Source organism: Falco punctatus (genome assembly GCF_963210335.1).
Source record: "Falco punctatus genome assembly, chromosome: 14".
Taxonomy (NCBI): Eukaryota; Metazoa; Chordata; class Aves; order Falconiformes; family Falconidae; genus Falco; species Falco punctatus.
In genome coordinates, this window is record NC_137594.1 from 1,868,413 (window position 1) to 1,894,685 (window position 26,273).

The 26,273-nt window shown below is 56.8% G+C and overlaps 3 protein-coding genes across 4 annotated transcripts; all 3 read right to left on the reverse strand.

Annotated features, from left to right (window-relative positions):
- Positions 1–107: 107 nt before the first annotated feature.
- Positions 108–2,829, reverse strand: TUBB3 (tubulin beta 3 class III). The gene is made up of 4 exons (XM_080364830.1): positions 2,677–2,829; positions 2,288–2,396; positions 1,670–1,780; positions 108–1,397 (listed from the first exon to the last, which is right to left on the reverse strand). Exons 1-4 carry the CDS (start codon positions 2,731–2,733, stop codon positions 322–324), a joined length of 1,353 nt encoding a protein of 450 aa, XP_080220956.1. The 5' UTR covers positions 2,734–2,829; the 3' UTR covers positions 108–321.
- Positions 2,830–2,923: 94 nt separating this feature from the next.
- MC1R (melanocortin 1 receptor) lies at positions 2,924–6,817 on the reverse strand. The gene has a single exon (XM_080364831.1). It carries the CDS (start codon positions 4,569–4,571, stop codon positions 3,627–3,629), a length of 945 nt encoding a protein of 314 aa, XP_080220957.1. The 5' UTR covers positions 4,572–6,817; the 3' UTR covers positions 2,924–3,626.
- Positions 6,818–6,891: 74 nt separating this feature from the next.
- TCF25 (TCF25 ribosome quality control complex subunit) lies at positions 6,892–26,247 on the reverse strand. 2 transcript variants are annotated; one of them, XM_080364808.1, is made up of 18 exons: positions 26,016–26,243; positions 24,632–24,799; positions 22,830–22,904; positions 20,733–20,857; positions 19,103–19,168; positions 17,841–17,923; positions 17,125–17,255; positions 14,457–14,556; positions 13,458–13,551; positions 12,327–12,419; positions 11,637–11,742; positions 11,079–11,238; positions 10,010–10,097; positions 9,275–9,433; positions 8,478–8,568; positions 8,082–8,161; positions 7,380–7,452; positions 6,892–7,144 (listed from the first exon to the last, which is right to left on the reverse strand). In XM_080364808.1, exons 1-18 carry the CDS (start codon positions 26,193–26,195, stop codon positions 6,983–6,985), a joined length of 2,034 nt encoding a protein of 677 aa, XP_080220934.1. In that variant the 5' UTR covers positions 26,196–26,243; the 3' UTR covers positions 6,892–6,982. The 2 variants fall into 2 exon arrangements, 1 of the variants encoding a protein (XP_080220934.1); XR_013923654.1 differs by lacking the exons at positions 6,892–7,144; positions 7,380–7,452 and having other exon boundaries at positions 8,130–8,161; positions 9,256–9,433; positions 26,016–26,247.
- Positions 26,248–26,273: the final 26 nt, after the last annotated feature.

Sequence of the window (26,273 nt, forward strand, 5' to 3'; positions counted from 1 at the left end):
CTGCCTCTTGATGGGAATGGGGGGGGGGGGGGCTGAGCCCCCCGAGGTGCCCCCAGTACTGTGTGTCCTGTCCCCCCCCGGGAGCTGCAGACAGGTGGTACCTGGACAGCAATAAATTTATTAAGTATTCAAAAAAAATAATAGACACGAACCAGTAAAAAACGAAAAGGGGGGGAGGCAGGAAGGGAGGGCAGGGGGCCGAGCCGGCTCAGGAGGGACGGGGTCAGGAGACACTGAAGGGGCACGTGGGGGCAGCCCGGCCGGGGCCCGGGGGGTGCAGCAGCGCGAAGCTGGGGGGCTGCGGGCGGCAGGCGACGGGCATCACTTGGCGCCCTGCGCCTCCGACTCCTCCTCGTCGTCCTCATACATCTCGCCCTCCTCCTCGGCCGTGGCATCCTGGTACTGCTGGTACTCGGACACCAGGTCATTCATGTTGCTCTCGGCCTCGGTGAACTCCATCTCGTCCATCCCCTCACCCGTGTACCAGTGGAGGAAGGCCTTGCGACGGAACATGGCCGTGAACTGCTCCGAGATGCGTTTGAAGAGCTCCTGGATGGCTGTGCTGTTGCCAATGAAGGTGGAGGACATCTTGAGCCCCCGGGGAGGGATGTCACAGACGGCCACCTTGACGTTGTTGGGGATCCACTCCACGAAGTAGGAGCTGTTCTTGCTCTGGATGGCCAGCATCTGCTCGTCCACCTCCTTCATGGACATGCGGCCTCGGAAGACAGTGGCCACGGTGAGGTAGCGGCCATGGCGGGGGTCGCAGGCGGCCATCATGTTCTTGGCGTCAAACATCTGCTGGGTGAGCTCGGGGACAGTAAGGGCGCGGTACTGCTGGCTGCCGCGGGCCGTCAGCGGGGCGAAGCCCGGCATGAAGAAGTGGAGACGGGGGAAGGGCACCATGTTGACGGCCAGCTTGCGGAGGTCAGCATTGAGTTGGCCAGGAAAGCGGAGGGAGGTGGTGACGCCGCTCATGGTGGCTGAGACGAGGTGGTTGAGGTCGCCATAGGTGGGGGTGGCCAACTTGAGGGTGCGGAAGCAGATGTCATAGAGGGCTTCGTTGTCGATGCAGTAGGTCTCATCCGTGTTCTCCACCAGCTGGTGGATGGACAGCGTGGCGTTGTAGGGCTCCACCACCGTGTCTGACACCTTGGGGGATGGCACCACGCTGAAAGTGTTCATGATGCGGTCAGGATACTCCTCTCGCACCTTGCTGATGAGGAGGGTGCCCATGCCGGAGCCGGTGCCGCCGCCCAGCGAGTGGGTCAGCTGGAAGCCCTGCAGGCAGTCGCAGTTCTCACATTCCTTCCGTACCACGTCCAGCACCGAGTCCACCAGCTCGGCCCCCTCCGTGTAGTGTCCCTTGGCCCAGTTGTTCCCGGCCCCACTCTGCCCTGCCGGGGTGGGGGAAAAAAAGAGGCATCTGATGGCTGCCGGCACCCCCGCGCCCACGCCGGGGAGGGGACGGGGCGCTGCTGCCAGCGGCATCGGCAACATCTGACGCTGGGGCGGGGTGGGAAGCAACTGCAAAGGGCTGGCAGCATGCCGGCCATGCTGGCCCCGCGGCGCAGGTGGGGTTGCACCCATCTAGCGCCCCGGGGACGGGGACGGCCCATGAGGGGTCTGGGGACGTGGGTGACGCCATCCCCCTCCCCCAGGGACCTACCGAAGATGAAGTTGTCTGGGCGGAAGAGGTGGCCAAAGGCACCTGAGCGCACACTGTCCATCGTCCCCGGCTCCAGGTCCACCAGGATGGCACGAGGCACATACTTGTGAGCTGCAAGAGACCCTGTGCCAGGAGGGGACCTGCCGCTCCCCTCCCACCCACCCACCCTGGGGGTCCCACTGGGGTGGGAGCATGGCTTGTGTCCCCCCTAAACCCTGGGGTTCCATGGGGCATGGGTCATGTGTCCCCCCCCAAGCACAGGGTCCCTGTGGGGCTGGGGGCATGTATTGTGTCCCCCCCAAACCACAGGGTCCCACATGTCGGTGTCCCTCCCCAGACCATGGGGATCCCGTGGGGCTGGGTGCACATGCCATGTCCCCCCCAAACCATGGGGGTTCCATGGAGATGGGTGCATCCTTCTCCCCCCCTAGCGGGGGTCTCACGGGGCTGGGTTCCAAAGCCCCCCCTAAACCTGCGGGGTGGGTGCGGCCACCTGCCTCTTGTCCCACCCCAGCACAACCAGGACCTGCTTGCTTGGGGGGGGGAGCAGAAGGGACGCCCCCCCCCCGCCCGGGGAGTGTCCGGAGGTGGAGGGGCTCCGTGGGGGTGGTCGCTTACAGGAGGCCTCATTGTAGTAGACGCTGATGCGCTCCAGCTGCAGGTCGGAGTCCCCCACGTAGTTGCCGCTGGGGTCGATGCCGTGCTCGTCGCTGATCACCTCCCAGAACTGGGGGTACAGGGGCTCAGCGGGGGCGCCGTGCCCCGCCCCGAGCCGGGCGGGGCGGGAGGGGGGCGCCCCCTGGCGGCGGGGCGGCCCGCGGCGCTGTCCGCGGTGCTGAAGGGCGGCGGCGGACAAAGGCACCGGGGGTTGTGTATGGGGGGGGCGGGGCTCTTTGTCCGCCCGGTGCGGCGGGAGGGGGGGCAAGGGAGGGGACCGGGGATGGGGGTGGGGTGGGGGTCTTTGTCCGCCGCTGGGCTCCGCAGCGGCGGGGCGGGGCTGCCGTTACCTTGGCGCCGATCTGGTTGCCGCATTGCCCCGCCTGGATGTGGACGATCTCCCTCATGGTGCTGCCGGGCCGGAGCGGAGCGGAGCGGGACCGGGACGGGAGCGGGAGCCGGAGCGGAGCGGAGCGGCACCGGGAGCGCGGGGGGCGGCCCTGCCGCCGCCGTCTCCTTTATAGGCACCTCGCGCCGCACCGGGCCGGCCGCTGACGTCACCGCCGCCCCGCAGCCAATCGGCGGCCGCCGCCGCAGCGCTGTAACAGCCCCTGCGGCACCGGCGCCGCCGAGCGCCCCGCCCCGCCCCGCCCCGGTCGGGCACCCCGGGGCACGGGGGGACCCGCACCCGCCGGGGGCAGCCGCCCCCGTGCGCGGGGGGCCCCCGGGACCCGCGGGGGGCGGCGGGCCCGCGCAGGAACGGCGGGAGCATCCCGGGGCGGCGGGTCGGGGGGACACGCATCCACCACCCCAGCCCCCAACCCGCGTCCCGCCACCGGAGGGGCACGGCGGGGCTGCCCCGGGGGTCCCTGGAGCCGGGAGCCCCCACGGGGCCGGGGCGGGCGCGGCCCGAGAACAAAGGCGGTGGCGAGGCGGGGGGGGGTTCTGGGGGCTGCCCCCCGCGCCCCCGCCCGGCACCGGCCTCCCGCCGCCCCGCGGCCGCTCCGGCGCCCCGCCGGTGCCCCCCCTCCAGCCCCGGGGCAGGCGGCCGCGGCCTGACGGCGTCAACCGGGAGCAACTGAGCTTCGAAGGAACGCTGGTGCCGGGCAGGGCCGACCCCCCTGCGGCTCGGCGGGGGCAGCACAGCATCACTGCAAAGAGCCTTTTTTTGGGTACCGGGAGTACCGGGAGCCCCCGGGCCGGGCCGGGCCGGGCGGGGTGGGGGTGACCCGTGGCGTGTCCTGTCCAGTCCGTGCGGCCCGGGGCGGGGGCGGCCGTGCCATTACCTGCGTCCCGCTGCCTACCAGGAGCACAGCACCACCTCCCGCAGCGTCCGCCGCAGCTCCTGGCTCCGGAAGGCGTAGATGAGGGGATCGATCACGGAATTGCAGATGATGAGGATGAGGAAGAGGTTGAAGTAGCTGAAGAAGCAGGTGCAGAAGGGGTTGGTGGGGCAGGTGACGATGAGGATGAGGTGGAAGAAGAAGGGCCCCCAGCAGATGAAGAAGACGCCCAGGAGGATGGTCAGTGTGACAGCTCCCTTCAGGCTGCTGCTGCGGTAGACGGTGGGCTGCTTCTGCTGGCTGGAGATGCTGTGGAGGTGGTGGCGGGCCAGGGCGAACATGTGGATGTAGAGCACCAGCATGAGGACCAGCATGAAGAGGAAGAAGCCGATGAGGCAGAGGAGGATGGTGGTGTTGTTGTAGTAGGTGATGAAGATGGTGCTGGAGACGGTGCTGGCCAGCCAGACACTGGCCATGGTCACCACGGCCCGTTGCAGTGTCATGATGCTGTGGTAGCGTAGGGCGTAGAAGATGGTGATGTAGCGGTCCACAGCGATGACCCCCAGGAAGGAAAGGGAAGACACAACGGAGCTGCAGATGAGCATGTCGATGAAGTTGTCCATGTGGCGGACGATGCTGGCGTGGATCACCAGCACACCGTGCTCCATCAGCAGCATGAAGAGTGTCTCCGCCAGGTTGCTGACGCTCACCAGCATGTCGGAGACAGCCAGGCAGCAGATAAAGTAGTATGTGGGCGAGTGCAGGTTCCTGTTCTTCAGGATGGCGGCCACCACCAGCAGGTTCTCCACCAGGCTCACCAGCCCCAGCACAAGGAAGAGCTCATTGGGGATGTCGAGCCCCTGGCACCAGGCGCCACCAGCCCCAGCCGTGGCATTGCTCTGGTTGCCCTCACTGGCGTTCCAGGGCTCGCGCAGCAGGCGCAGGGGGGCTAGCGTCGACATGGCCCCAGCCTCAGCCGCACAGCCCCCTGCAGAACCTGCGAGCCCTCGTTGTGCCCCACCAGTGCTTCTGCAGTGCCCAGCAGCGAGGCCAAGGGGATGCAGAGGGACTGGGGACAGGGGGTCCCACCACCTAGGGACGTGGTAGGGATGCCATGTGCCTGCCAGGACCTCCGGCAGCTGCCAGGACCAGAGTCGCAGCTGCCCTCTCACCAGCCCTGCCTGGTGTCCCTGCAGCTGCGCGCCTGCCAGCCCAGGGTGATGGGGAAGAAAGGGCCCTTTCTCTGCCCCACTTTAAAGCTGGCTCCCACAGCTCCTCCTCCTGAGGAGGGTGGGCATCTGCGTGACGGCCGCACCCCAGCAGTGAGGGGAGCCGCTGCAGAGGCTGGGGCTGCCAGACCCTCAGCATTGCCCTAGGGAGCCCAACTGCTTGGGGTCACCACGTGCCTGGGGGTCCCACGTGCCCTGGGGGGGTTCCCCACACCTCTGGGGCATGCACCTATGGCTGTGTGCCATAGGGACCCTCCATGCCCAGGGGGACTGTGCACCTTGGGGCCCCCACATGTCCTGGGGTCCTGTTCGTGCCAAGGGGATCCCTGCACCCTGGGGCACTGCAGGCCCTTGGGAGGTCCCTGTACTCTGGGGTCCTGCATGCCCTGGGGTGCCCATGCACCTTGGGGACCCCAGTGGGACCCTCCACCCACAGGAGCCAAGCTGCCCCTCCCAGTCCCTGTGCATGGGGCTGGGAGCCCCATCCCCATCACGGGCCTCACCTCACTCAACCCCAGGGAAAATGTTTTACAGTGGGGTGGGCAATGGGTTCGATAGGGATCGTCAGAGGCACAATTAAACGCGATGCCGTGCCCACACCCCGGCAAAGCTCGGCGCCGGAGGGAGCCTGGGCAGGCTGGGGGACATGGGACCCATCTGACCATCATGTGCCTTTGGTTGGTGTTGATGCCTGGAGCTGCTCAGCTGCCAAAGGGCCATTCACAGCTGCATGAAAAGGCTGATCCTGCAGTTGTTCCCACTGACTGCTTCTCCTTCCTGTGGGGCACCAGGGACGGGAACCCTTCCCCATAGCATGGAGCAGCCCCCGGCTCCGGCACAGATGAAAGCAGCTCAGCTGGATGCGCTGGGATTGGGGTCCCAGGCTGCTGCGGTGCCTTACTCACCCCAAGTGCTGGCACGGCAGGGAGCCATGGCTAACACGTGCCATGCGTCAAGCCAAAGCCGGAACACACACAGCCCTGGTGCCGGGCGAGGAGCGCTCACCCCCAGGGAAACGCAAGCAGGATGAATCTGGACCAGCAGCCACCGGCTTCCCCCCTTCCCGGCTGCTGCTCGGCTAAAGAGCACGCCAGTACGTGCCGTGAATTTTTAGCTTTATCAACAGAGGCTTTGAGAGCAGAGCTAGAAAATGCCGAGTCTGCAAATCCAAGTGATGCGAACGTACGGCACAGGGAGCGGCCGGGGCTCCCGTGCTGCAGGATTTGGACACGCCGGTGGGGCTGGGGCTGGCCTGAGCCCTGGGGTCTGTGGGGCAGCCCCCCAGCCCCAGCCCCGCCATGCAGGCTGTTCCCTGGGGAGGGGACGCGGCAGGCGCTGCAGGAGGAGGCGGGGGGGATTTATTCCGGGCAGCGCAGCCTAGCTCAGCATTAGAGGCACATATACACCGTTACACAGCAGAAAACTGAAAAAATGCTTTGCAGGCAGCAAGGATGAGTTAAGGGTTTGAGTGCAGCTGACCTCATTCCTGGCTTTACAAGGTGAAGGTGGGGAAAACAAGGGATGGAGGGAGAAAACAAAGGAGAGGGAGATCCTTTCTGCTCCCAGCATGATCGCATGGCTGCAGCAGAAGGAAGAGCCGCTCCCCACACACCTCCGGTAGCTGCAGCCCCCAGTGAGCCCCTACCAGAGCACAGCTCCTTCCTCTGTGCCCCCAGGGACCATGCTGAAGTGGGGACCCCAAGCCCTCCGTCAGCTAGCTGGAAGGCCCAGCGCCGCCAGGGCCCGGAGTGTCTCATGGAGGGAAGGAGGCTTCAGGCTGGGGGAAGCACAAAGGGCAGCGCGGCTCGCTCAGGAGCTGCCCGAGAGGGGAAACAAGCCCCCGGCCATTGAACCGAGACCAGAAGAGCAGGCAGGGGAGCAGGACAGCAAATGTGCTCGGCAGAGGCCAGAAGGGGACTAAGCTGACTTGGGGCTGAGGGACAGCTGCTATAGATTAGCTCTGCCATGTTCAGACTGTCCTCACCCCCCGCCGAGACGCGAAAGCAGCCCCCCGCCCCAAGACAGAGCCCATCCCCGCAGCCAGAGTGGGCGCTTGCAGTTTGTGTGACTTTATTAAGAGTGCGACACAAGTTGGGGGGGGTGATTACAGAGGGGTGGGGTTGGGGCAGATGCGCACTCTTGGCTCAGTCCCAGTCCCCGTCGCCTTCAGGATTGTCATCTCGGGGGGGTTCCTGAAACTGGATGTTTGCCAGCATGTCCCGCATGGCTGCCATGAGCCTATTCACCCCCTGGTTAAGGTCCTGCCCTGCTCCAGCCTCTTCATCCCCGTCGTGCCTGATGTCCCCCTGCAACAGAGCCGAGCTGGAGCAGCCAGGCAGCGAGCTGCCTGCCTGGCTGCAGCAGGCAGGGACAGAGACAATGCCGCTTGCCAAAAAGCATCAGGCTGCTCCGCAACCTGACGTTTACACACTGCATATGCCAAGAGCCACTCCCTTCACAGAGACACTGTGCAGTGCAAACTTCTGTGTACCGACAGCAAAAGCCTGCTCCCATCTACCCGCAGCCGCTGACTGCACATACCTGCAAGTTAAAATTTGGCAGCAGCGATCGGAAGAAGAGAGATAAAGTGCTTTCGTTGGATGGATGATTCGTTCTGAAAGACAGAAGTCACACCATAGTTAAGGGGGCAGTTTGGTACTCAGCCTCTCGCTGGGGCTGAGACAGCACAGGGATGCTGGAGAGTGCCATGCTGTCTGGACCAACACACAGACACCCCCCACCCCCACCCCCAATACCCAGCCCCGAAGCAGGGCGTTGGGGGGGTCTTGGGGATCTCTTACCCCAGGCAGCCAGCAGCTGGCCAGCCTCCAGGCAAAGCAGTCATTAAAAGCACTACCAGGTTTGCTCCAAGCTGACCGTGCACAGGACAAGTACGGGCTTCACCCAAACGGTCCGCACGCAGCACAGCTGGCTGCGCTTGGACCTGTATTTACCCCAACCCACCTCAGTTAAGAAACAGCCTAAGTTTTTCAGTGGCCTTTGTCTCAATGGCTGCGAAAAGCCAGCTGCTGCCTTCACCGGTGACCACCAGGGAAAAAGCAGCAGGACCAGTCCTGCCTGTACGCTCTGCCCGTTGGCCAGCGCCACAAGCCAGGCAGCTCTTCCGCCAGGATGGAGGAGGACGTTGGCTCCAAGCGCCCACGTGCACCCAGGCCCGGGGCTGAGGGTGTGCCAGGAACATGCTGGCTGTGCCAGTGCTGAAACAAGGGGTGGGGAAGGTACCTGTCTGGTCTGGTGTAGGAAATGATGGAGTCCAAAGGGGGTAGGGGGTCGAACCCCATCACAGGCTGCGAGGTCACCTCCTGTAGGGGGGAAGAAGAAAGAAGGGGTGAAGGCTGCATCACCAGCAGCAGCAAACACCAAGGCATGGAGATGGTTGGACCAGATGGACAGCCCTTTGTCTCAGGGAACACAACAGAGCCGGCCGGCCTGGCCTGCCCACACATGCCCCTGTGTGCTGTCCTGGGAAGCTGGGCACACAGGGAGGACACTTTGAGGTCAGGCAGATGGTTCTTGCTGGTGGCTGGGGTTTAAGACATGCCCAGCATCCACACATGCAGCAGGGATGCGAGTGCCATCATGCCGCAGCGCTGCCCACGCCCCGTCAGGGCCCCTCACCAGAGGCAGAGCTGCTGTGGCCTCCTTCATCTCCGAGAGGATGATGTGCCGGTAGATATTCCTGGGTGCACTCTGGTACCGCATCTTCCTCCTAAAGCAGGGAGGGGACACACAGAGGATTGCACCGAGTACACCTCAGCATAGCCAGAGTTCCCTTTGTGCTTCTCTAGGTGCATCGCCAGCATCATTCCTGGCTCTGGGGGCTCGCACCGTATCGGACCGAGCCGGCTTAAGGCAAAGCTGAAGTCGCTTGGCAGCTGCTGACCTCCAGAGGAAAGAGCGGAACAGCTCAGGGACACTGTACAGACCCCTCTCACCAGGTCAGCAGACCAAACTTTGGTTTAGGACAAGCCCATACGCCTCCCCCTCCCGCTTCTCAGAGCTGGAAAGCGTTCCTAAGCACTCACCTGCCCTGTGCAGTAAATCCTGTGAGCTACACAGCCATCCCCACTTTCCCCAGCCAGCCCCTCTGCCCTCTCTGGGTGATTTCCAGGGCACACGCACAGCCCAGGCTGGGGGACGCCAGCACAGCACATGCTCCCCAGTGAGAGGTACAGCTCTTCATTCACATTTGGGCAAAGTACGGAAGAAGAGTCCTTCCCAGCCCCACAGTGTAATCCTTGGCATCAAGCAGCCACCGTCGGATAGGCAGCTGTGGGGCTCTGAGCAAGCCCCAGTGCTGCTGCTGCCCAGGACAGAGCTCCTCTGGCGTGCAGAGCTCCCTGGCCCCCTCCGTCCGCGTGTTCCAGCACCCATGCCTGCTACGAGAGCCGCTCACCTCTGCCTGCTGCACTCACTTGTGCTCAGACTCCTCCACCAGCGGGTCCCGCGCATCCACCATGCGCAACACCTCATGGACGTTGGTCTCCAGCCATGCCATGACAGCTGGGTCCTTCCACAGGGAGTGAGTCCTTCCCACATAGAGGGATGTCAGCTGGTTCAAGGCGGCAGGCTGGCTACGGGAGACAGTTGTTACTCAGGGCACTCTCCTCCTTCCCGCCAGCAGGTCCCTGTGTGGGCTGGCAAGGGCTTGTCTCTGCACCATGCTTCAGCGTGAGAACACAAAGAGAGGAATCACAGGCTCCCTCCTTTGCTTTTTCCATCTACCTTCACCAGTTTTTCTGCCTCCGTCTATTTTTGGGATAAGCATAGCCATGAGATCAAAGTTAACGCTGCCCTGACCTGAGGGGGAGACCGTTCGCATGTTTAGGAGGACCACGTGCCAGGGAAATCCAGACTGGCAGGAGACAGCCTGCCCCCAGAGCACACATACATTGTTCTCTCTTACTACATGTACCAACAAGCTTCAGTATGAACTTCTGACCCATCCACATTAAGGTGAGGTGGGTCTATTAGCATTATCTGGTGGCCGTTTTAGAAATCCATTACCGAAGCATCTAACAGCCTACTCAGGAAAACCAAATATTCTCCTACGCAGCTTTGTAACTCCATTAGCTGCCTGAGCAAGCAGAAGCCCCACTACCAGCAAAACGGATTCCTTCTCTTTAACTGAGAACATCTCCAGGGCTTACCTTATCTGAGCATTCAGCCCAAAGAAGGAATGGGACGCAACCCTGGCATCAGGCTGCACGCTGCAGTGATCCAGCAAAGGCATCAGAACTGCAGGGAAAAGTCAGAGAGCTTGCTTTCAACAGCCTGGCGAGCAGCACCACAGAACATGCACCCGGTCACAGCAGCCAGGACCCATGCAAGGAGGGTGCAAGGATGCTGCTGGGGGTTATGCTGCATTTGATCTCTGTGTGAATAATGGAAATATCCAGAGTAAACAAAAAAGAAAACAAACTTCCCCCCCACCCCAGTAAAATAAGGTGCAATTTTCTGCACTTAATACTGCTGGCCTTGGAACTTGAACAAGGGTTTTATTTCAGTCACCGTGACAAGAAGGAAAAATGATGGTTTCAGCCAACACAAACTAAACCTCTGTTCGAGAGCTGGTTATTCCTGCCTATAAAGACACACCCTGCTCTGGGCCCAGAGGGGCTGTGTATCTCCTTTCATGGACAGCAGCACCAACTGGATGAAAGCAAGAGTGACGGGCGCCCATAGAGAGCACATCTAAAGCAGAGCAGTGTCTTGGAGGGAAAGCCAAGAGAGACTTGCTGTCTCTGGTCTGGGCAACCCTGGGGTGAAATATTTTCCTGCTCCAAGACTCTGGTTCTCATCCTCTCCCACCTTGCACGCTCGTGACCATCTCTAATGAAGGGGCATCAGCTGCTCGGAGGAGGGTGCGCAGCAGGGAGGAACAATCACTGATCTCTTCCTAACACACAGAGGGCTCAGGGTTGCAGGGGCACTACCTGGTTCCTCGCACCGCCTCGCCACGCTGCGGGAAGGCTGAATCCCACCACCACCACCACCCCGGTGTAGGTACAGCAGTACCTGCCACTGCCAGCCTGCCTGAGCTGCATCACACTCTGAGTCACAGCTCCCATCTCCCACAAACAGAGGCAAACACCATTTGCAACCCACAGGCAAACTGCTGCCTCCGCATTTGACTGCCTGGAATCCAGCCTTCGCTCTCACAGATGAAGACAGTAACAAAGCCTGCGGGGACGGACTTACCGGTGGGGACAGACTTACCGCTTGGGAACATGATCAGTGCGAGCTGGATGAGCTGGGTGGCTTTCTCCCGGGCTTGGCTTAGCTCCAGCTCCGAGCGCTCCTCCTGCTGGCTCAGGAACAAATAGGCCAGCGGCACCGAGAAGGCGAAATTGGGCAGCTGGGACAAATTCCGGTGACTCTGCAGGATCAGAGAGAGATATTTACTGAGAAATGATGCTATGCAGAATGATCTCGATGTGGCCGGGCTGCACACAGGGTGGGGTTTCTTGCTTGCTGAATTAAGTTACTTTCCATCCGCTGACTTGGTGCCCCCACAACTGAGTAAGCAATTTTGAGTTTGTACAACTGTTTGTGGGGTACCAGGATTACAAGAACGCACACCCCAGCCTTTACGGGTCATACCGATGCTGTTGGGATGCCAGCCTGGCTGTGAGACAGCCCTCAAAGGGCCAATGGGGTTACAAAACCCTCACGGCTCTGTGGCACAGGGTGCCAGCCCAGGCAGGGAGAGCCCCAGGAACCAGCCCTCCCCTCTCTGCCCTCCACTCTCACCAGGGCTGCCTGCTGGCAACTCACCTCCCACTCCTGGAACATGCGGGTCAGGAAGGTGTATTCTCTAGCTCGGAGGGACAGAAAATCAATCAGCAGCAGCACACATAGCGGGTCGTTCTCTGGATCAAGGCTTCAGAGGGAGGCGAATGCAAGGGGAGGAAACAAAATGAGTGTCACAAAAGCTGAAATAGCTGCCCTCATTTCTAAGTCCAACAAGACTTTCCCGCTAGCATCCAAAGAGCTTCTGTGACTCAGCAAGTGGAGATAACGGGAACACGATTGTTCTCTCATGGCCAGGATGACGGTGCAACGCCCTGCCTGGTCTGCAGCGCTGCAGAGGGGCAACAGTCCCCATCACCACCTGGCAGGAGGATCAATGGCCACAAACCGAGCTGGCTGAAGCCACTGTCGTACACATCTGTCTGCAGAGACTCTGAGCTCTGCTATAACAACCAGCTCAGCAGCCAAGAGCAAGGGCCACCCAGGTACCATCTATTTAAGCCTCCTTCTCAACAACCACCTCCCTCCAAAGCAGCACCACAGAGAAGAGCATGTGCCCAAAACTGACCTGTGATGCTGCATCTACAGGGAGCGGGAACAAGTCCCCACCAAGCCTGGGAGCAGCAGTACCCCTCTGGGTTTTTTTGTGTTCTCCCAAGCCTGAGACACCCTGCCCCATCCCACAGGGATGCAGCCCGCAGCAGGGGCACCTACCTCAGTATCAGCTTGCAGAACTCCAGGGCTGTACGGGGACAGCCTCTCTTTTCCAGGAACATCAGGTGCTTGAAGAGAGCCAGGAAGAAAGCCCTGTGGGGGGAACAGCAACAGGTTTTAGAAGCCAGACTTGAAGAGAAGCACCTTGGGCCACTCAAGAACGAGGACACATGGTCCGCCCCAGCTCCTTGCCCCCTGAGCATCAGTGCTGCTGTGCAGCCAGGGGGGTCCAGGGAACCTGGCCTGCTGCAGTATGGGGTGCCACAGACCCCTTCATGTTCCCATCTCTTATATTTTATATCTCTTTGTGCAAGTATAGGGACAGCAAACCAGTGGCCTGCTCTGCAGACTGGGGCTGACAACTCAAACAACAGAAAACAAGCAAATCCCCAAAGTCCACACCCTGCCTCGGCCCAGCCCACCCAGTTGTGCAGGGACGGTGACACAGAGTGTGCACAACACACACAGTGGGAGGACCAACACCCAAACTGGTGTTACGGATCACAGTGTTCAGGTCACAGATGGCACGAAGCCCGTCAGAGAGCAGGTACTGGAAACATGAGCAATCTCTAGGTACAGCAGTTTGGAAGAGATGACTTGGATCAGCTGACTGGAAAATTCCCAGAATAAAGTCACCTTTCCCCACAGCTGCAGAGCTGTCACTACGTAAAGAGCCAGGCCAGGAGCAGTGCGAGTGCTGGGGACAAATGCCGAGCAGGCAGCACACAAGTGACCAAGCACAGCCATACACATGCAGCGTTTTTGTGACAAAACCAAGTGCCACCTTGGGCTAAGAGGTACTAATCACACAAGAAGGATGCAACGGGGAGGAACAGCTACTGCTCCAGTAAGAAATCCCTCAGGAAAGAGGATGCTTCGTAAAGAAACTTCAGTGCAAGAGCTGCTTGCTCCCCAGCACCCATCTCAGGAGCCATGCTGCTGCCTTGCTGAGGGGCACTGCCACTGATGGCCAAGCCTGTTCCGACAGAAAGGGATATTCAAGGTCCCCCCGCCAGCGTGGATGACCCAGCAGACATTGTGAATCTGGGTCTCTGTGTCTAAAGTAGGCCAGGGTACGCCGCGACGGCTCTCCGGCAGACACAGGGCAGGCAGGCGTGCCGTGCCGCCTACCTGTTCTCTGGCCGCCGGTAGTCCAGCCTGCAGGTCCCACTGGTGAGACTGAAGACGGGGTGGAAGGCGCACTCCAGGCTGTACAGCGCCCGCTCTGCAGACAGCGAGGACAGTGTCAGGGCACACCACAACCCCGGCACACCATGCAGCCCCAGTGCTCACAAAACAGTTGATTTAGCCCAGAAGACACCAATAATTGAGGGCTCCGGCACACATGAAATAAGTTTGTTCGCAACCCAGCAAGGCACGAAGCTACTTCAGGGTATGTGGCAGCAAGAGGTACCCAGGCAAGCGAGCCCTCTTCCCTTCTGTGGGCATTAGATCATGCTCTGGTTGTGAAAAGCAATTCTTCCGGAGGTCTGAGACTGAAGCTGCTACAGCTGCCTCTGCCAGAATTATCTTCACATGAGGAAGCCAAAGATCCTGTCCTCACTTCACCTCTAGCCCCTCCTGTCATGCTGTAGAGCACATGCCCCGGTTACCAAACAGCACATCTGACACCAGAGACTGCAGCACCGCAGTCCGAGGAGCGGCCAGCCCCCAGGATGACCCCTGCCCCAGGCAGCCTGCGGTGCCCCACGGAGCACAGCCTGACACGCTGACGCTGGTCAGAGGCAGGTGAGGCAGGCTGGCCCGCAGGGTTGGGCAGGCTCCCCAGAGCAGCCTCTCGCCCTGCTGTTTGCTCACAGCTACCAAATCAGACCCTCCTCCTGCAAGGAATGTCCTACAAGTGGGACCCTGCCACGTCCACACAACCTGAAGACGAATGCCGATGTGCCTTTCCCCAGACACACGTGCCCAGCTCTATATGAAAGCCCCCTGCAACAGCTGCTGGCCTGTAGGATGATGCAAGTCTGAGCTCTCATGGCCCAAGTCAAACACAGAGCCAAACCAACCCTTCTGCTTTGCTGCTTCTCTCCGAAACAAAACCAAAACTGAACCAAAAGCCTTTGATTATTACTTCAAGCCAGGACATCTGCTCCTCACCTCAGCTCTTACCTACAAGATCGCGGGCCATTTCCTGATCCTCCTGCATCCGGCACACGTCACTGAGCTGCAGAAGGGAGTCCACATGGTACGGGTTCATCTGAAGCAGCAGCTGCAGAAGAGCATGAGCTTGATTACATGATGGCACAAATCACTGGTTTCTTATGCACACTGCCTAGGAGGCAAGACCGGTAAGCATGGCAGGGAGGCAAACACCCTGACAGCACAAATAAGAGAGAGGGGCTGTTCTTGCCCCTGGGTCTGAAGGGGATGAAATCCTGTCCCACACCATCAGAGCGCCAAGGCTCAGACTGCAGTGTAAGGCTGGGGACACACCTCACATGAAAGGCTGAAACTATGGATTAAAAGAGCCCAAGAACGGCCGTGATGGATGAAAGCAGAGGTCTGTTGTGCCCTGTCTCCAAAAGCAGGCACCTGAGAAAGAGGGCATGAAGCTGGGAACACGTGAAGGCTCCCAGCACATCTAAGTTGCCAACTTTTAGGGGCTCAGGGACCCCCACTGTCAGAGATGCCATTTATGTTAACGGCATCGCCTCTCGTGAATTTGTTCACTTACTGACCCAGGTACCTTTCCCGCACCTCAGCTATATGACACAGGAAGCCACCGCTTGGGCACACAACGCAAAGAACGTCCCGTCCCCGTGTTGGAAAGGACAGCAGGGAGCTCGCTGTCTCTCCCCGCCCCACGCAGGATCCGAGCCCTCGATCGCAGCCTCCCTCAGGCAGCTCTCTCCCAGCCAACCCAGCTTTTCCAGTGCTGAGGCCCGGCCCGGCCTTTGATCATCTTTTCTGTTCTCCAAATCTCTCCCCGCTCCACCATATCCTTTTGAAGGTGAAGGCCCAGAGCTGCACACACTATTCAAGATGCAGGCAGCAGGCATAATTAAATTGTTGTTTTATTCTCTACCCCTTAACAATTCTGAGCATTTGGGTCAGGCTTTTGCTTCCTCTGGGTGCTGAGAGGACATTTTGGCACATCTATTACAATTCCATGATCCAGCTCCTGAATGGCAATGGGTTAAAACCATTTTTTTCCAGGCTTCAGAACAGACGTTTAACCACACCTAAAACCCTTTCACTAATTATATTATAAATGATCTACCTTTTCCAACCACCTAAAACTCAGTTTCACTATGAAAATACCAAAGCTACTTCAAATCCCCTCATGGTTTAGTTTCTGGACTTTTTTTTCATTCCCTCAAAACTGAAAAATACAGCTTCAAAAGCTCCAGAAGTTGTACATCTGCAGGGTAGTGGCCAGCACGACCACCTACAGTACAAAGCCTTTATGTTCTAGGCCGGCCCAGCCCAGCACCTTTGCCTCAGCACCACCTGCGTGATGTTTTACTCCTTCCTTGCTTCCTCTTAAGTTCCTTTCTAGTCCTCCTTTCTGGAAGGGATGGAGCACCTAGGGTCACGGTGATGGGAAAAAGTGCTCTTAATACACTTAAAACTTCACCAGCGAGACTGTTTTAACCCACTAGCAAGAGCAGAAAACACACTCACTGAGCAGAAACACACCCCCCCCCCAAAATACTGTTCTGCATGCTGAAACCACAGCAGCAAGGCAGAACCGGGCTCCAGCTAAGCGGAGACTCTGGTTATCACAGATAAACTGTTTGGGGGTTTGAAGTACCTCTGGCATCGGCAAACCCATCTGTTAAGATTCTACCCTTAACAGAAAAATGGAAAGCTAACGGTGTCTTACAGGAATATCTTCAAACATAGGCAGACTCACTTAACAGGGACATAAAGGCTAAAATGTACCATGGAAAACCCATCCTGCTCTGCATGGCCGTGTGAGACAGCATTTCAGCCATCCTGAGGACGCCGGCTCTCAGGTCGATCACTGCTGCATAGGAACTACCCTGCATTATTTAATGAGAATCCCGCAGTCCAGTCAGCAGGCAGAATTGATGAGCTGGAGAGAGCAGTGGCCATGAGCAGAGGGTGGGAAAGCAGGAGGAAGTAAACTATTTAGTAGACAATGGCCTCTTTAAGAAACTTCTGCAGGGCATGTATCCGAGCTCATGCGCCCAGGGTTTTCAGAGCAAAAATATCTCAGTTATGGTTCAGTGGGGTGCAGAGCAATTTTACTGTTGCTTATCACTAGAAACCATAAATGTTACCATACAGTTTAATGAGCTTGGACACGCATGAAAAACTTTCAACACAAAGACTGTTTTGCTGAAATACCAAGAAAAGACACATTTTTCATCCATTCAAGAGTTTATAAATAGAACAGCTGTTAGTTTAGATTCCCATTTAAAGACTGGTTTATACAATATTTTTCCTTTCCCAGCTGAAGAGCTGAGACAAGGGAGCTTTATTCCTACACATCCAGCCAAACGGTCAGTTCCTGTGGGCTCCTCTTCCAGATGGCTACCTGGCACGCTTTCAGGCAGAGCCACCAAGGCTTGGCCACCAGCCACTGGACCTCATTTGCACCAAGGTGGTCACTTACCTTATAAGGTGGCAGCGTTGCTTGCCAAGCTCTGCTTTCTCGCCCCACACAGAGAGGGCACAGGGCTCTACCACTCAACACTAGACTGGCAAAAAAATAAGTGCTGGGGATGCATCAGCCCACCTGCCCTGCCAGGGAAAGGGGCCACAGGAATGCAGCAGACAACAGCACGGGCAACCTGATTTCACAACATACCACAATGTTGTTGGGGTCCATGGACTCTACAGCGTCCAAGAACTTGAACTGCACTTGCTGGTACTCGCGATGGTGTTCGAATGTGAAGTACTGCACTCCCCTCCTGGTGTCCACCAGCTGCATGGCAATACCTAGAGGGTGCACGGGAGACGTGGGTACCACTGCTGCCAGCCTGCGAGCACAGTGGCAAGAGCTCTTCTGCCTTCTTATTACACAGAAAGCTCATTACATCACTGGGTGCAAAGCCAGAAGCATTTCTAGGAATGCCCACAGAATTTCACTCCTCTCCCTCCTCTCGTGTGTCAAAGCCCAAAACCCACCCAAGAAGCCCAGGCAGCTTGCTCTCCCCACAGATTCTTCTTGTTATCCAGCAATACTGTTAAGAAGGGAAGTATTCATCACCTGCTACCTCCAATAAGGGGAAAAAAACTCCCCTCAAATGCTAAGATGCAATACAACAGATTTCTCCCTGTGAAGAAAGGAGCTATTTCCATCAGCTATTTCCATCCATTTCCAACAAGCAGTTCCCTTTCTGCATCAGCCAGTGTAAAGCCTGGGCCAGAACGATGAAAGCAGCTCCAGTTCCCGTGCGCTGAGGCTCTAGGAAAGCCAGGCTGGCAGGAGCAGCCATCCGTGCCAACACAGGCATGGGACCGACGCACCCTGTTGGCTTAGTGGCAGCCTGGTGCTCTGGGAGGTGGCACCAAAAGCCTCACCTGTTTTGCTGTAGCGTGGCCAGGTGTTCTTGGGAGCTGTCAGCCACGTGCTGCGGACATACTGGCGCTGCCTTTGCCTTGGCCTGAGGAAATAAACACAACAGGTCACAATTTATCTGTACCAATAGAATGAGGAGGGCTGAAACCAGCCAGAAAAAGGGTGATTCAAGGGCGGGGGGTGGGGCGGAAAAGAAGAGATCCAACTTCTTCCCCAGCTGCAGCTCTGCCACACAGAGCTTTCTCCCAGAGCTTTACCATGTTTGCCTTCAAGACACAACATAGCTTCACTCAGGCTCATGCCTTACTTGAACCATTCATCTCTGGGCCAGCCAGTGCCTCCAGCATTTCCACTTCAATAGTTTCTCTCCCCTGTTTTTGTTCCTGCCAAGTTCTCAGCTGCCTCTTTGCTTCAAACAGCTTCCCAGGTCCAATTAAGAGAGCCCCATATTCCTCTGACTCATCTCTCTTCCCAGCCGTGCCTTCAAACATCAGCTGGTTTAGTTTAAGCCATAGTCACAAATGCAACCAATTTACTGGCTCAGGGCAGGAGGAATTCAGAAATTATGGCTACTCTAAGCAAGCCACCTCTTCCCACTAAGAGACTGCTGCTCCTTCCTCAAACACTAAACATCCTTCCACAGACTTTCTCAGAGAAGGCTTCTGCTTCCACCATCACTGCTCTAAGCTTACACCCTTCTCATATGCACATTTTTCAACCAGCTCAGGAAAGCAGGGATTTTCTGGGTGACACTGACCACAGTGCCATGGATAACTACATAGAGACCTCACACCCAGGAAGCAGTAGTTTCCCCAGGGCCCTGAAAGCAAGTGCCTGAGATCCCCTGGAGAGTATTCAGGGTCCACTCTGTAAGGCATCAGAGACTTTGAAATAGCAACAAGAGACAAATGCTGGACAAAAAAAGACAAAAAAACGGCCTAAGAGCCCATGAGTTTGAGTGAAATGACTTTAGAAGGGTGCTTTGACAATAAATGAGAGGGGAAATTGACAGAAGAAAAAGCAAATGCTAGCAAAAGCCTGGAAAAGTCTTACTCCCCTCCTCACACACACCAGACACAAAACAATACTCTACTGTCCCAACAAGCAACTATTAAATGAGTAAGACACCTCGAACCCAAGACACCCTGAACTCTGGCGTTCCTGCCCTGGCGTGGCACCAGGGGCTCAGTAAACCATACCAAGGGAAGGACAGACACAGCGATGTGGACTTTGAAAGGGTTTTAATATTAAATTCTGGACTAACCTCTGATCACCAAGAACAGCGCGAGCCCCAAAATATCTCTTCAATTCGTTCTCTGGATTCAAGTTTCTGAGAAGGTTGAAACAAGAAAAGCTACCATCAGTTAAACGTAGGCAGAAATCTCACACTCGAGTCCTTTCCACCAACACCAAGTGCTCCGAACCTCAGTCTGTCTCTGGCCAAGCCCCCAAACTGTCACACACCCCCGTGATCTGATATAACACAGAAAGGAGACTAGAAATGGTCAGAACAGGAGGCATCGAAAGCCCTGTTCAAATCAGATGCACGCTTCCTTCTTGCTCTGCTCCAAGGAAGGTGCTGAGCTAGGGAATACTTCTGCTGCCCTCTCCAGGCAGCTGGGGCCTCAGTCCGGGATATGGCCAGGACAGCCTCCCTTCAGGAGCGCATGCTTGGGGCACTCCTGCCCGGAAAACAGCAGATACCTGCTGCGAGCCTAGCAGCGGCAGCCTGCCGTTTGGGCCAAGCACCCTAGCCACTGTATGGAGGCTGGCAAGAATTAAAATACTTCTTTTTTTTTTTTTTTTTTTTAATACAAAGATCTTGTATCAAAAGCATGACAACACCTACAGTTTTCTTGATCTAACATTTGGCCCAGAGAAGGCAGGCATATTTAAGAGGGGTTTTCCAGTGAGCAGGGCTTGAAGAGAGGGCGAGAGAAGGCTGAAATCCAGCACTGCCAACGCTCACCCACTCTGAGATTATCCAGCTCTCAGAGGCTTCTGAATAATGTTTACTTGACCAGAGAAGGCACTGAAGCTTAAAACTACCTCTAGGTAAACACATATTCTGGCTTCACTGCAGTGTCACTGAACAGGCTGTGCTAGCACCAAGTGCTCATCAGCCTAGACTCAAGTTTTGATGCAGCACAACTGGAGGTTTTAAAACTGAGACTGGTAATTTGTCCCAGCTACAAGTGTAAATGTTTTCTACAACAACAGAAAGAGCTGCCAGTGCCTGCACCAGCCCAGGGCTCTGAAACACGCCGGACACACCACTCAGCCCATTCCCAACAGGCTTCCCAGTGTGACGCAGGCCCAGATGTTACAGATCTTGAGTTGGAGGTGGATTTATTCTTCAGCTCTTGGACACGCTGGGCACTTAGTCCACTTTGTTGGCGGTGACATGAGAGAAAGGTTAGACAAGTCTAACTTGCTTTCCTGGTGAAATTAGCTTCTGGCACTGCTCAGCCCTCCTTGGAGGACGGCACATGCTGTACTGGCATGTGCTGCTCACAGCACCCGTCTGAGTGCGGCCAGTCACCTGGCCAGGCAAATTTGCTGTCAAAGCTTTATGCATCCAGGCTCTCAGCAGCTCTGCAGAGATTCTCTACAGAGTCACAGAGTATTTTAGGCTGGAAGGCACCTCTGGAGGCTAATCTGATCCAGTTGCCCGCTCAAACCATGCTTGAGAATACCAGTCACCACTCAAAACCGAATGCAGCTCCAAGATCAACGGTTAGAAATGGGGATGTGTGCAACCATCGCCACAACACCTTTCAAGCAATCCTGAATTCATGGCCAGATCGCACTGGGAGGTTCCCAACTTCATTCCTCAGGGGAACAGATACCCCTGTCACACCCAAAGCCAAGACCAGTAAGGAAGTACTTACTACCTGTGTTCTACATAGAGCAGAGGCCTACTGTCAGCAATTATTCCACTCTGGGTCTGCTGTGATAGCCCGCTGGTATCCTCAATCTTCTCCAGCAGGCTGTCGATGTCTTCCAGGTCATTGTCTTCCTTAAGATAGGCACATGCAAAGACAAGGTAGTTATTACAGAATGAGACCGCAGCAGGCAGGTCACCCAGCAGAGATCACACCCAGCTGCCTCCAGGTACTTCAGCTTGTCCCTATCTCTGTGATACTCACACAGCCCCCGCTGCTCACCAGGCTGCTACCCCATCGCCCAGCTTGGCTGTGCAGATACTGTCTTATCAAGGCCTCCAGCTCTCCAGTCAATACTTCCTATTCCCTCAGGAATCCCACCCAGAGCCCCCCTTCCCTCCCCAGCTGCCCCTGAAAGGGCTGGCTGCTCACTCAGGGTGTCACAGGGCTGTTGCTCTTCACACCATCGTCAATCTGAACGCACCAGCTGAATACATCGAGCGTGGGCAACAGCTGGCAGGGTGTCTGGTCTGCCCCTTTCCACCCAGCTTTCGCTGGACTTGGTCTGGTTTATTTATATTACAATTCATATAATATCACAAAATGTTGGGGTGCTGATTTTAATCATAAATATTTAAATACTCAGCCTTTGCCATCTACTTCCCATGGAAACACTATGTTACTGCTGTGACCCTTGTAATAACGTATCAAAGGCTCATGATTTTAAACCAGCTCTAACATACTGCACTCTGGCTTTCCCCATCTTCTAACAAGCCAAGAATACACCCAACAGCACACATTCCACAGTTGTATAACACTTTTATCCTGATTTTCCTCTATATTTTCCCCACAAATACCAAGTGACACATTTCTTAAGTGGCTGTTTCACATCCTCCTCATGATGTATGTGGGTGGAACACGGAATTCCATTCATGACACCCAAACAGCACTGCAAGCTTGCCTTTTCCAGCTAAATATAGCCACTCCGCATGGAGTGGATACATGAAAAGCTTGTATTGTGCTTTGCACTTCAGCACTTGAAACAAGGCAGCATTATCTCTAGTTAGCAAATCAAACTGCTTGTTTCTCAGTATAAAGTTTGCCTAGAGCCTACAGCTGGCAGATGTTACCCTATCACTCATTCTCAGACTGGGAAATGGGCTCTGTGATCGGATTTTCGCTCCTGAGCTCTCTCAGCTGATTTCCCAGGGAGGAGGTGGCCAGCCAGGCACTTACACCGCAGCCACAGCTCACCTGCTCAGCATTTCAGCATGCTGTGGCTTAGGATGTTTAACAAAGGACCTCCCTCGAGGGAATAGTTAGACTCCTAAATCTTAGCAGAAAACTAGCACCCACTTGAATTTTCTCGCTGTTGAATTTAAAAGACCAATGACTGTATTCCATTCAGTCTTCTTGTCTTGCTCAAGTAGGTAAAGTATATTCAAGCATGCACATTTGCCTCAGTTTCATCCACACCACACACAGACACTGGATGAAGTTCTCACTCTCCAAGCACATTTCCTTAGGGGTAGACAGCACCGAGAGAATCACTGTCCTCTTGCTCCCTTCACCACTGAGGGGATCGAGCAGGTCCCACAGGAAGAGCACTTGGCAGTGCATTTGCTGATAACGCACTAGCAAGACACTCCTGTCAGCATTCAGCTATCAGACATCAAACTACAGAGAAGGTGTGCGGCCATGTGCAGGGGAGAAGGGAACGTGAACAACGGCTGGCAGCGAGAGCTCCGTATGGCTCTGCAGAGCCAGGAGAGCTACCTAAGTAGGGCAAGGAAAATATAATGAAAATGGCAACATTCTTTGCACAGTACCCCCAACTGTGTGAAGCCTTGGAGCAGAGATGAAAGAAGATGCCGCCACTGTGAGGATTTCAGCCCTAAGCATCTGCAGCAGAGCTGTGCCAGTCCGGCTGCTTGAAGCACTGCAGTCAAAAGCTGCTGTTGCCATTTTATAATTTTAAATGAGTACAATGCAAAAAGGAGCATTTTTCCCTCAATCTTTGCTGCAAGCACCTCGCAGTTGCCACTCTGTCAACCCCGACGTAGAAGTCAGCACAGTCACTAACTCTCAGAGCAAACGCAGACATACCAGAGTCTCCCCTGCTGAGGATTTCTTGGTTTTCCTTTTCTTTCTTTTCTTTCGTGGCTTGTTGCTCAACACAGGCTGCAAAGACAAACGGAACGGCTGTCAGAGCATGCCCACGGACTGCAGGGATGAAAGCTCCATGAGGATAAAAGTATTTCCCACAGGAATCAGCACACCAAGACAGCCCTTAAACGAAACCAGTATTTACCCTTTCACGTCTGTCAGCAAGTGGAAATTAAGACAGAAGGAGAAAATGGAGGAAAGCACCAAAGGTTTACAACACCAGAAGTTTACAAACATTAAGGTTAAACCTCACCTGACTTTCATATCAGCATCCGAGACTACAAAATCAAGCAAGAAAGTTTCGATAGACCAGGTGTGGAAGAAACATTTCAGCTCTCCTTCAGTCTCCAAGATAAACTTTGCATCTGTCTTTCCAGCAAGCATGAAACTACTAGAAACTACCAGTCACTCTGATTTCCACAGAAACCAACACCTGCCTGAATGCACCAGGCAATACGGGCTCCTCTCGCTGCAGACGCAGCCTCTTCAGCTCACAACGCTGCATGGTATTCCCTAACACAACAGGCAGGCACACTGCTGTCCGCGCTGACTCTTCCCCAGGGTGTACAGAAATGAGCAGCACATTTCCAGGACCTACACAGGTAATACAGTAAGTAACAGCATTCCTGGAACAACCCCACAGCTCCTGAGCTGATTTCAGAACCAGGGGAACACGCAGCCCTAATGTGGCTCTGTCAAATGGCAGGGAGAGGCCTGCCGAGGGCTCCCACGTTCCTACCCAGGGAAGCTCTGAGAGAAGCAGCAGGTGCACCCTGCAGGGCTTACGCAAACTCACCTAGTCAGGGCCTGCTGGAGCCACTGCTCACGTGGGAACCAACTGAGTAGAGACCACACCGTACACCCAGAACATGGTGAAGCCCCTGAGCTGCATGATGCCACCAGCACAGCTGGACCATGCACTGATGGTGGCCTTTGCTCCTCTGGTACCCAAACCTATGGGCACACACCCCAAATGCTAAGTTCTAGTGGGTGAGGCCAGGGGGCCAATCCCCCTTCACCCCCCTCGACCTGCATCTCCAGTGCAATACAGGCTAGACTTGCAATGTCAAATTGTTAATTAAAGTGCCCCTTTCCTTACATTCTTCCGCAAGGAGACATTCCTGAGCAGATATAGATCACAGGAGGGAATCAACACAAAACAACAACAAAACTGCTCGGCTTGCTACAGGGAAGAGCAAGTTCAGCATTTAGTTTACATTCCTTGGAGTCTTCACATACTCCAAAACAAACGCTTCACTGGGCATTTACCCATCAGCCCAGCCCCACATATGATGCAGAGCTTAATTAATTGCGCAGCGAAGGGAGTAGAGAAGCAATGCCTGTTTCAGAGCCCCATGGTATTTTCCTTCTCATGCACTCTGCCTGACCTCGGTGCTCGTCAGGACACAACACAAGGCCTTCCTCAGGAACCTCCCCTCTGCAGCTGTAAAATCTCCCCAGACCCTAGGCAGAAACACAAGCCTCATCACTTCTTCTCCTGGAGCTGCTCGCTCTCCTCCAGACCTGGAGCACCAAGCACCTGGGTTTAAGCTCCTCGTGTGTGTCCCTCCCCTGACGCTCACATCCTCAGCCTCTGACAAAACCCAGGCGCAAGGGAAAAGAAACTCTTGCCTGTCACCACAAAGCTCCTCAGCACGCACAGAAGCAGGGAGATAAGAAACCTTCTCTCTGCACCTCATGTGACAACTGCCATCATTACCAGATACCTGTGGTTTAGTTACCGTTTGGTCCGGTTGCTCTGCCTCCTCCCCATCTCCCTGCCCATCGCCTTCAGTCTCTTCAGTTACAGCCCCTTTGTTGTTCCCTTCTCCTGCATCCTGCTCGCCGAGTCGGGCATCCACTCGCTGTTCTCTGGATGGTGGCTCATCCTCCAACTCCTCCGCAGTGATCTGTGCAAACAGACAGACAAGCTGCAGAAAAAGCTGGTGTGGGACTGTGCTCTGCCCTCTCCTGCTCCCCACGCGACAGAACTCCCCAGGGATCTGATCTGTTCTACTTCCACCTGCAAACGGAAGATAAACAAGTCGCAGAAGCAGCACAGGCCTCAGCTGCCTGCCTGACTTCTCCAGCAGACAGATGGGGACAACCCCTCCCTTCAAGTGTGTCACCCAGCAGGCACGTGAACAGCTCCGCAGCCATCAACTTGCTGGAAGCGAGTGCAAGGCCACAATGACACGTCCACTGCGTAACATGGCCAGCAGAAAAAAAGCACGGCCCTATCTGGACTCTGGTCTTCCTCGGGAAGAGCCCCCAAAACCAGCCTTGCCTACGCTTGCACAGCCAAGCCTTGGGGAAGGACAGGGAACCACTGGGGCTGGCCAAGGTGCCTAGAGAAGAAGGACCAGGCTCTGTCACCCCAAGGACCCATCTGTGCCCCCAGGGCCTGCCTGACTGCTGACCTCCAGCACTGGGATCTTGTGAGGTTGGGAAAGCGGCAGGAATATTCCCAAGAACAGTTTCATCCACTACCTGACCAACCCAATGCTCAAGCGCAGCTCTGACAACATCGCAACCCAGACCACCCAGCCCCTCTCAGGCCTGCCTCCAATTCCTGCCCAGTTCAGCCCCAGTTGCTGCCCCCAAGCCCTCCCTATGCCCCCCATCTCACCCCAGCTCCTTTCCTTTCCTGCCCTTCAGCTCACATCCCCCTCAGCTGAGCATCCCCCAGGCCCTCTCTGTCACCCACCACCCCAAACCCGTCAGTCCCACCCTGGTCAGTGACCCCCAAATCACTTCCTCCCACAAACTGCCATCTCTGTCACTCCCACCCAGCCACTGCCCCCCGGGTCACTGCCCCCCTCTCAGCTACTGCCACCCAGCCTCTCTGTACCCCCCAGTCACCACACACACTCCCAGTCCCTGTCCCCAAATGACCCCCTCACAGTCACTGACAACTCTCAACCAACCCCCAAGTAACTGCGCCCTGCCCCCCCAAGCTGTCCCCTCCTGCAGCTCCTGCCCCCGCAAGCTGCCCCCTCCAGCTGCCCCTGCCCCCCCCGCTGTCCCCTCCAGCCGCCCCAGTCCCCTCAGCCCCGGCACACACGCGCACACACGCGCACACACCCCGCAGGCCCCAGCCTCTCCCCCAGCACCGTCCCCGCTCACCAGCTCGAAGCGGTTGCTGACACCAGTGCGGGCGGACCCGCGGCATCCCCTCCCAGGGATGGCTGGGGGCGACCCCTCCCGGCCGGGCTCAGGCCCAACCTCCAGGCCCAGCTGCCCCAGGCCCGGCTTCTCCTGGCCCCGCTGCTCGCCCCGCAGCCGCCTCAGCGCCCGCCGCGACATGGAGCCCGGCGCCACACTGCGCCTGCGCGCGCCGCTGCCCCCGCGCCTGCGCCGCCCCGCCCACTGCGCATGCGCCCG

What these genes read in the sequence shown, in the direction of transcription:
- TUBB3 (XM_080364830.1), bottom strand. Translation starts at nt 2,733, where the DNA reads ATGAGGGAGATCGTCCACATCCAGGCGGGGCAATGCGGCAACCAGATC. An exon ending in GCAACCAGATCGGCGCCAAG is followed by an intron (nt 2,397 to 2,676) that starts GTAACGGCAGCC and finishes CTGTACCCCCAG; the next exon opens with TTCTGGGAGGTGATCAGCGA. An exon ending in CCCAGACAACTTCATCTTCG is followed by an intron (nt 1,398 to 1,669) that starts GTAGGTCCCTGG and finishes CCACCCCGGCAG; the next exon opens with GGCAGAGTGGGGCCGGGAAC.
- MC1R (XM_080364831.1), bottom strand. Translation starts at nt 4,571, where the DNA reads ATGTCGACGCTAGCCCCCCTGCGCCTGCTGCGCGAGCCCTGGAACGCC.
- TCF25 (XM_080364808.1), bottom strand. Translation starts at nt 26,195, where the DNA reads ATGTCGCGGCGGGCGCTGAGGCGGCTGCGGGGCGAGCAGCGGGGCCAG. An exon ending in TCAGCAACCGCTTCGAGCTG is followed by an intron (nt 24,800 to 26,015) that starts GTGAGCGGGGAC and finishes CTGTTTGCACAG; the next exon opens with ATCACTGCGGAGGAGTTGGA. An exon ending in GCTGTTCTTGGTGATCAGAG is followed by an intron (nt 17,924 to 19,102) that starts GTTAGTCCAGAA and finishes TTATTTCCTCAG; the next exon opens with GCCAAGGCAAAGGCAGCGCC.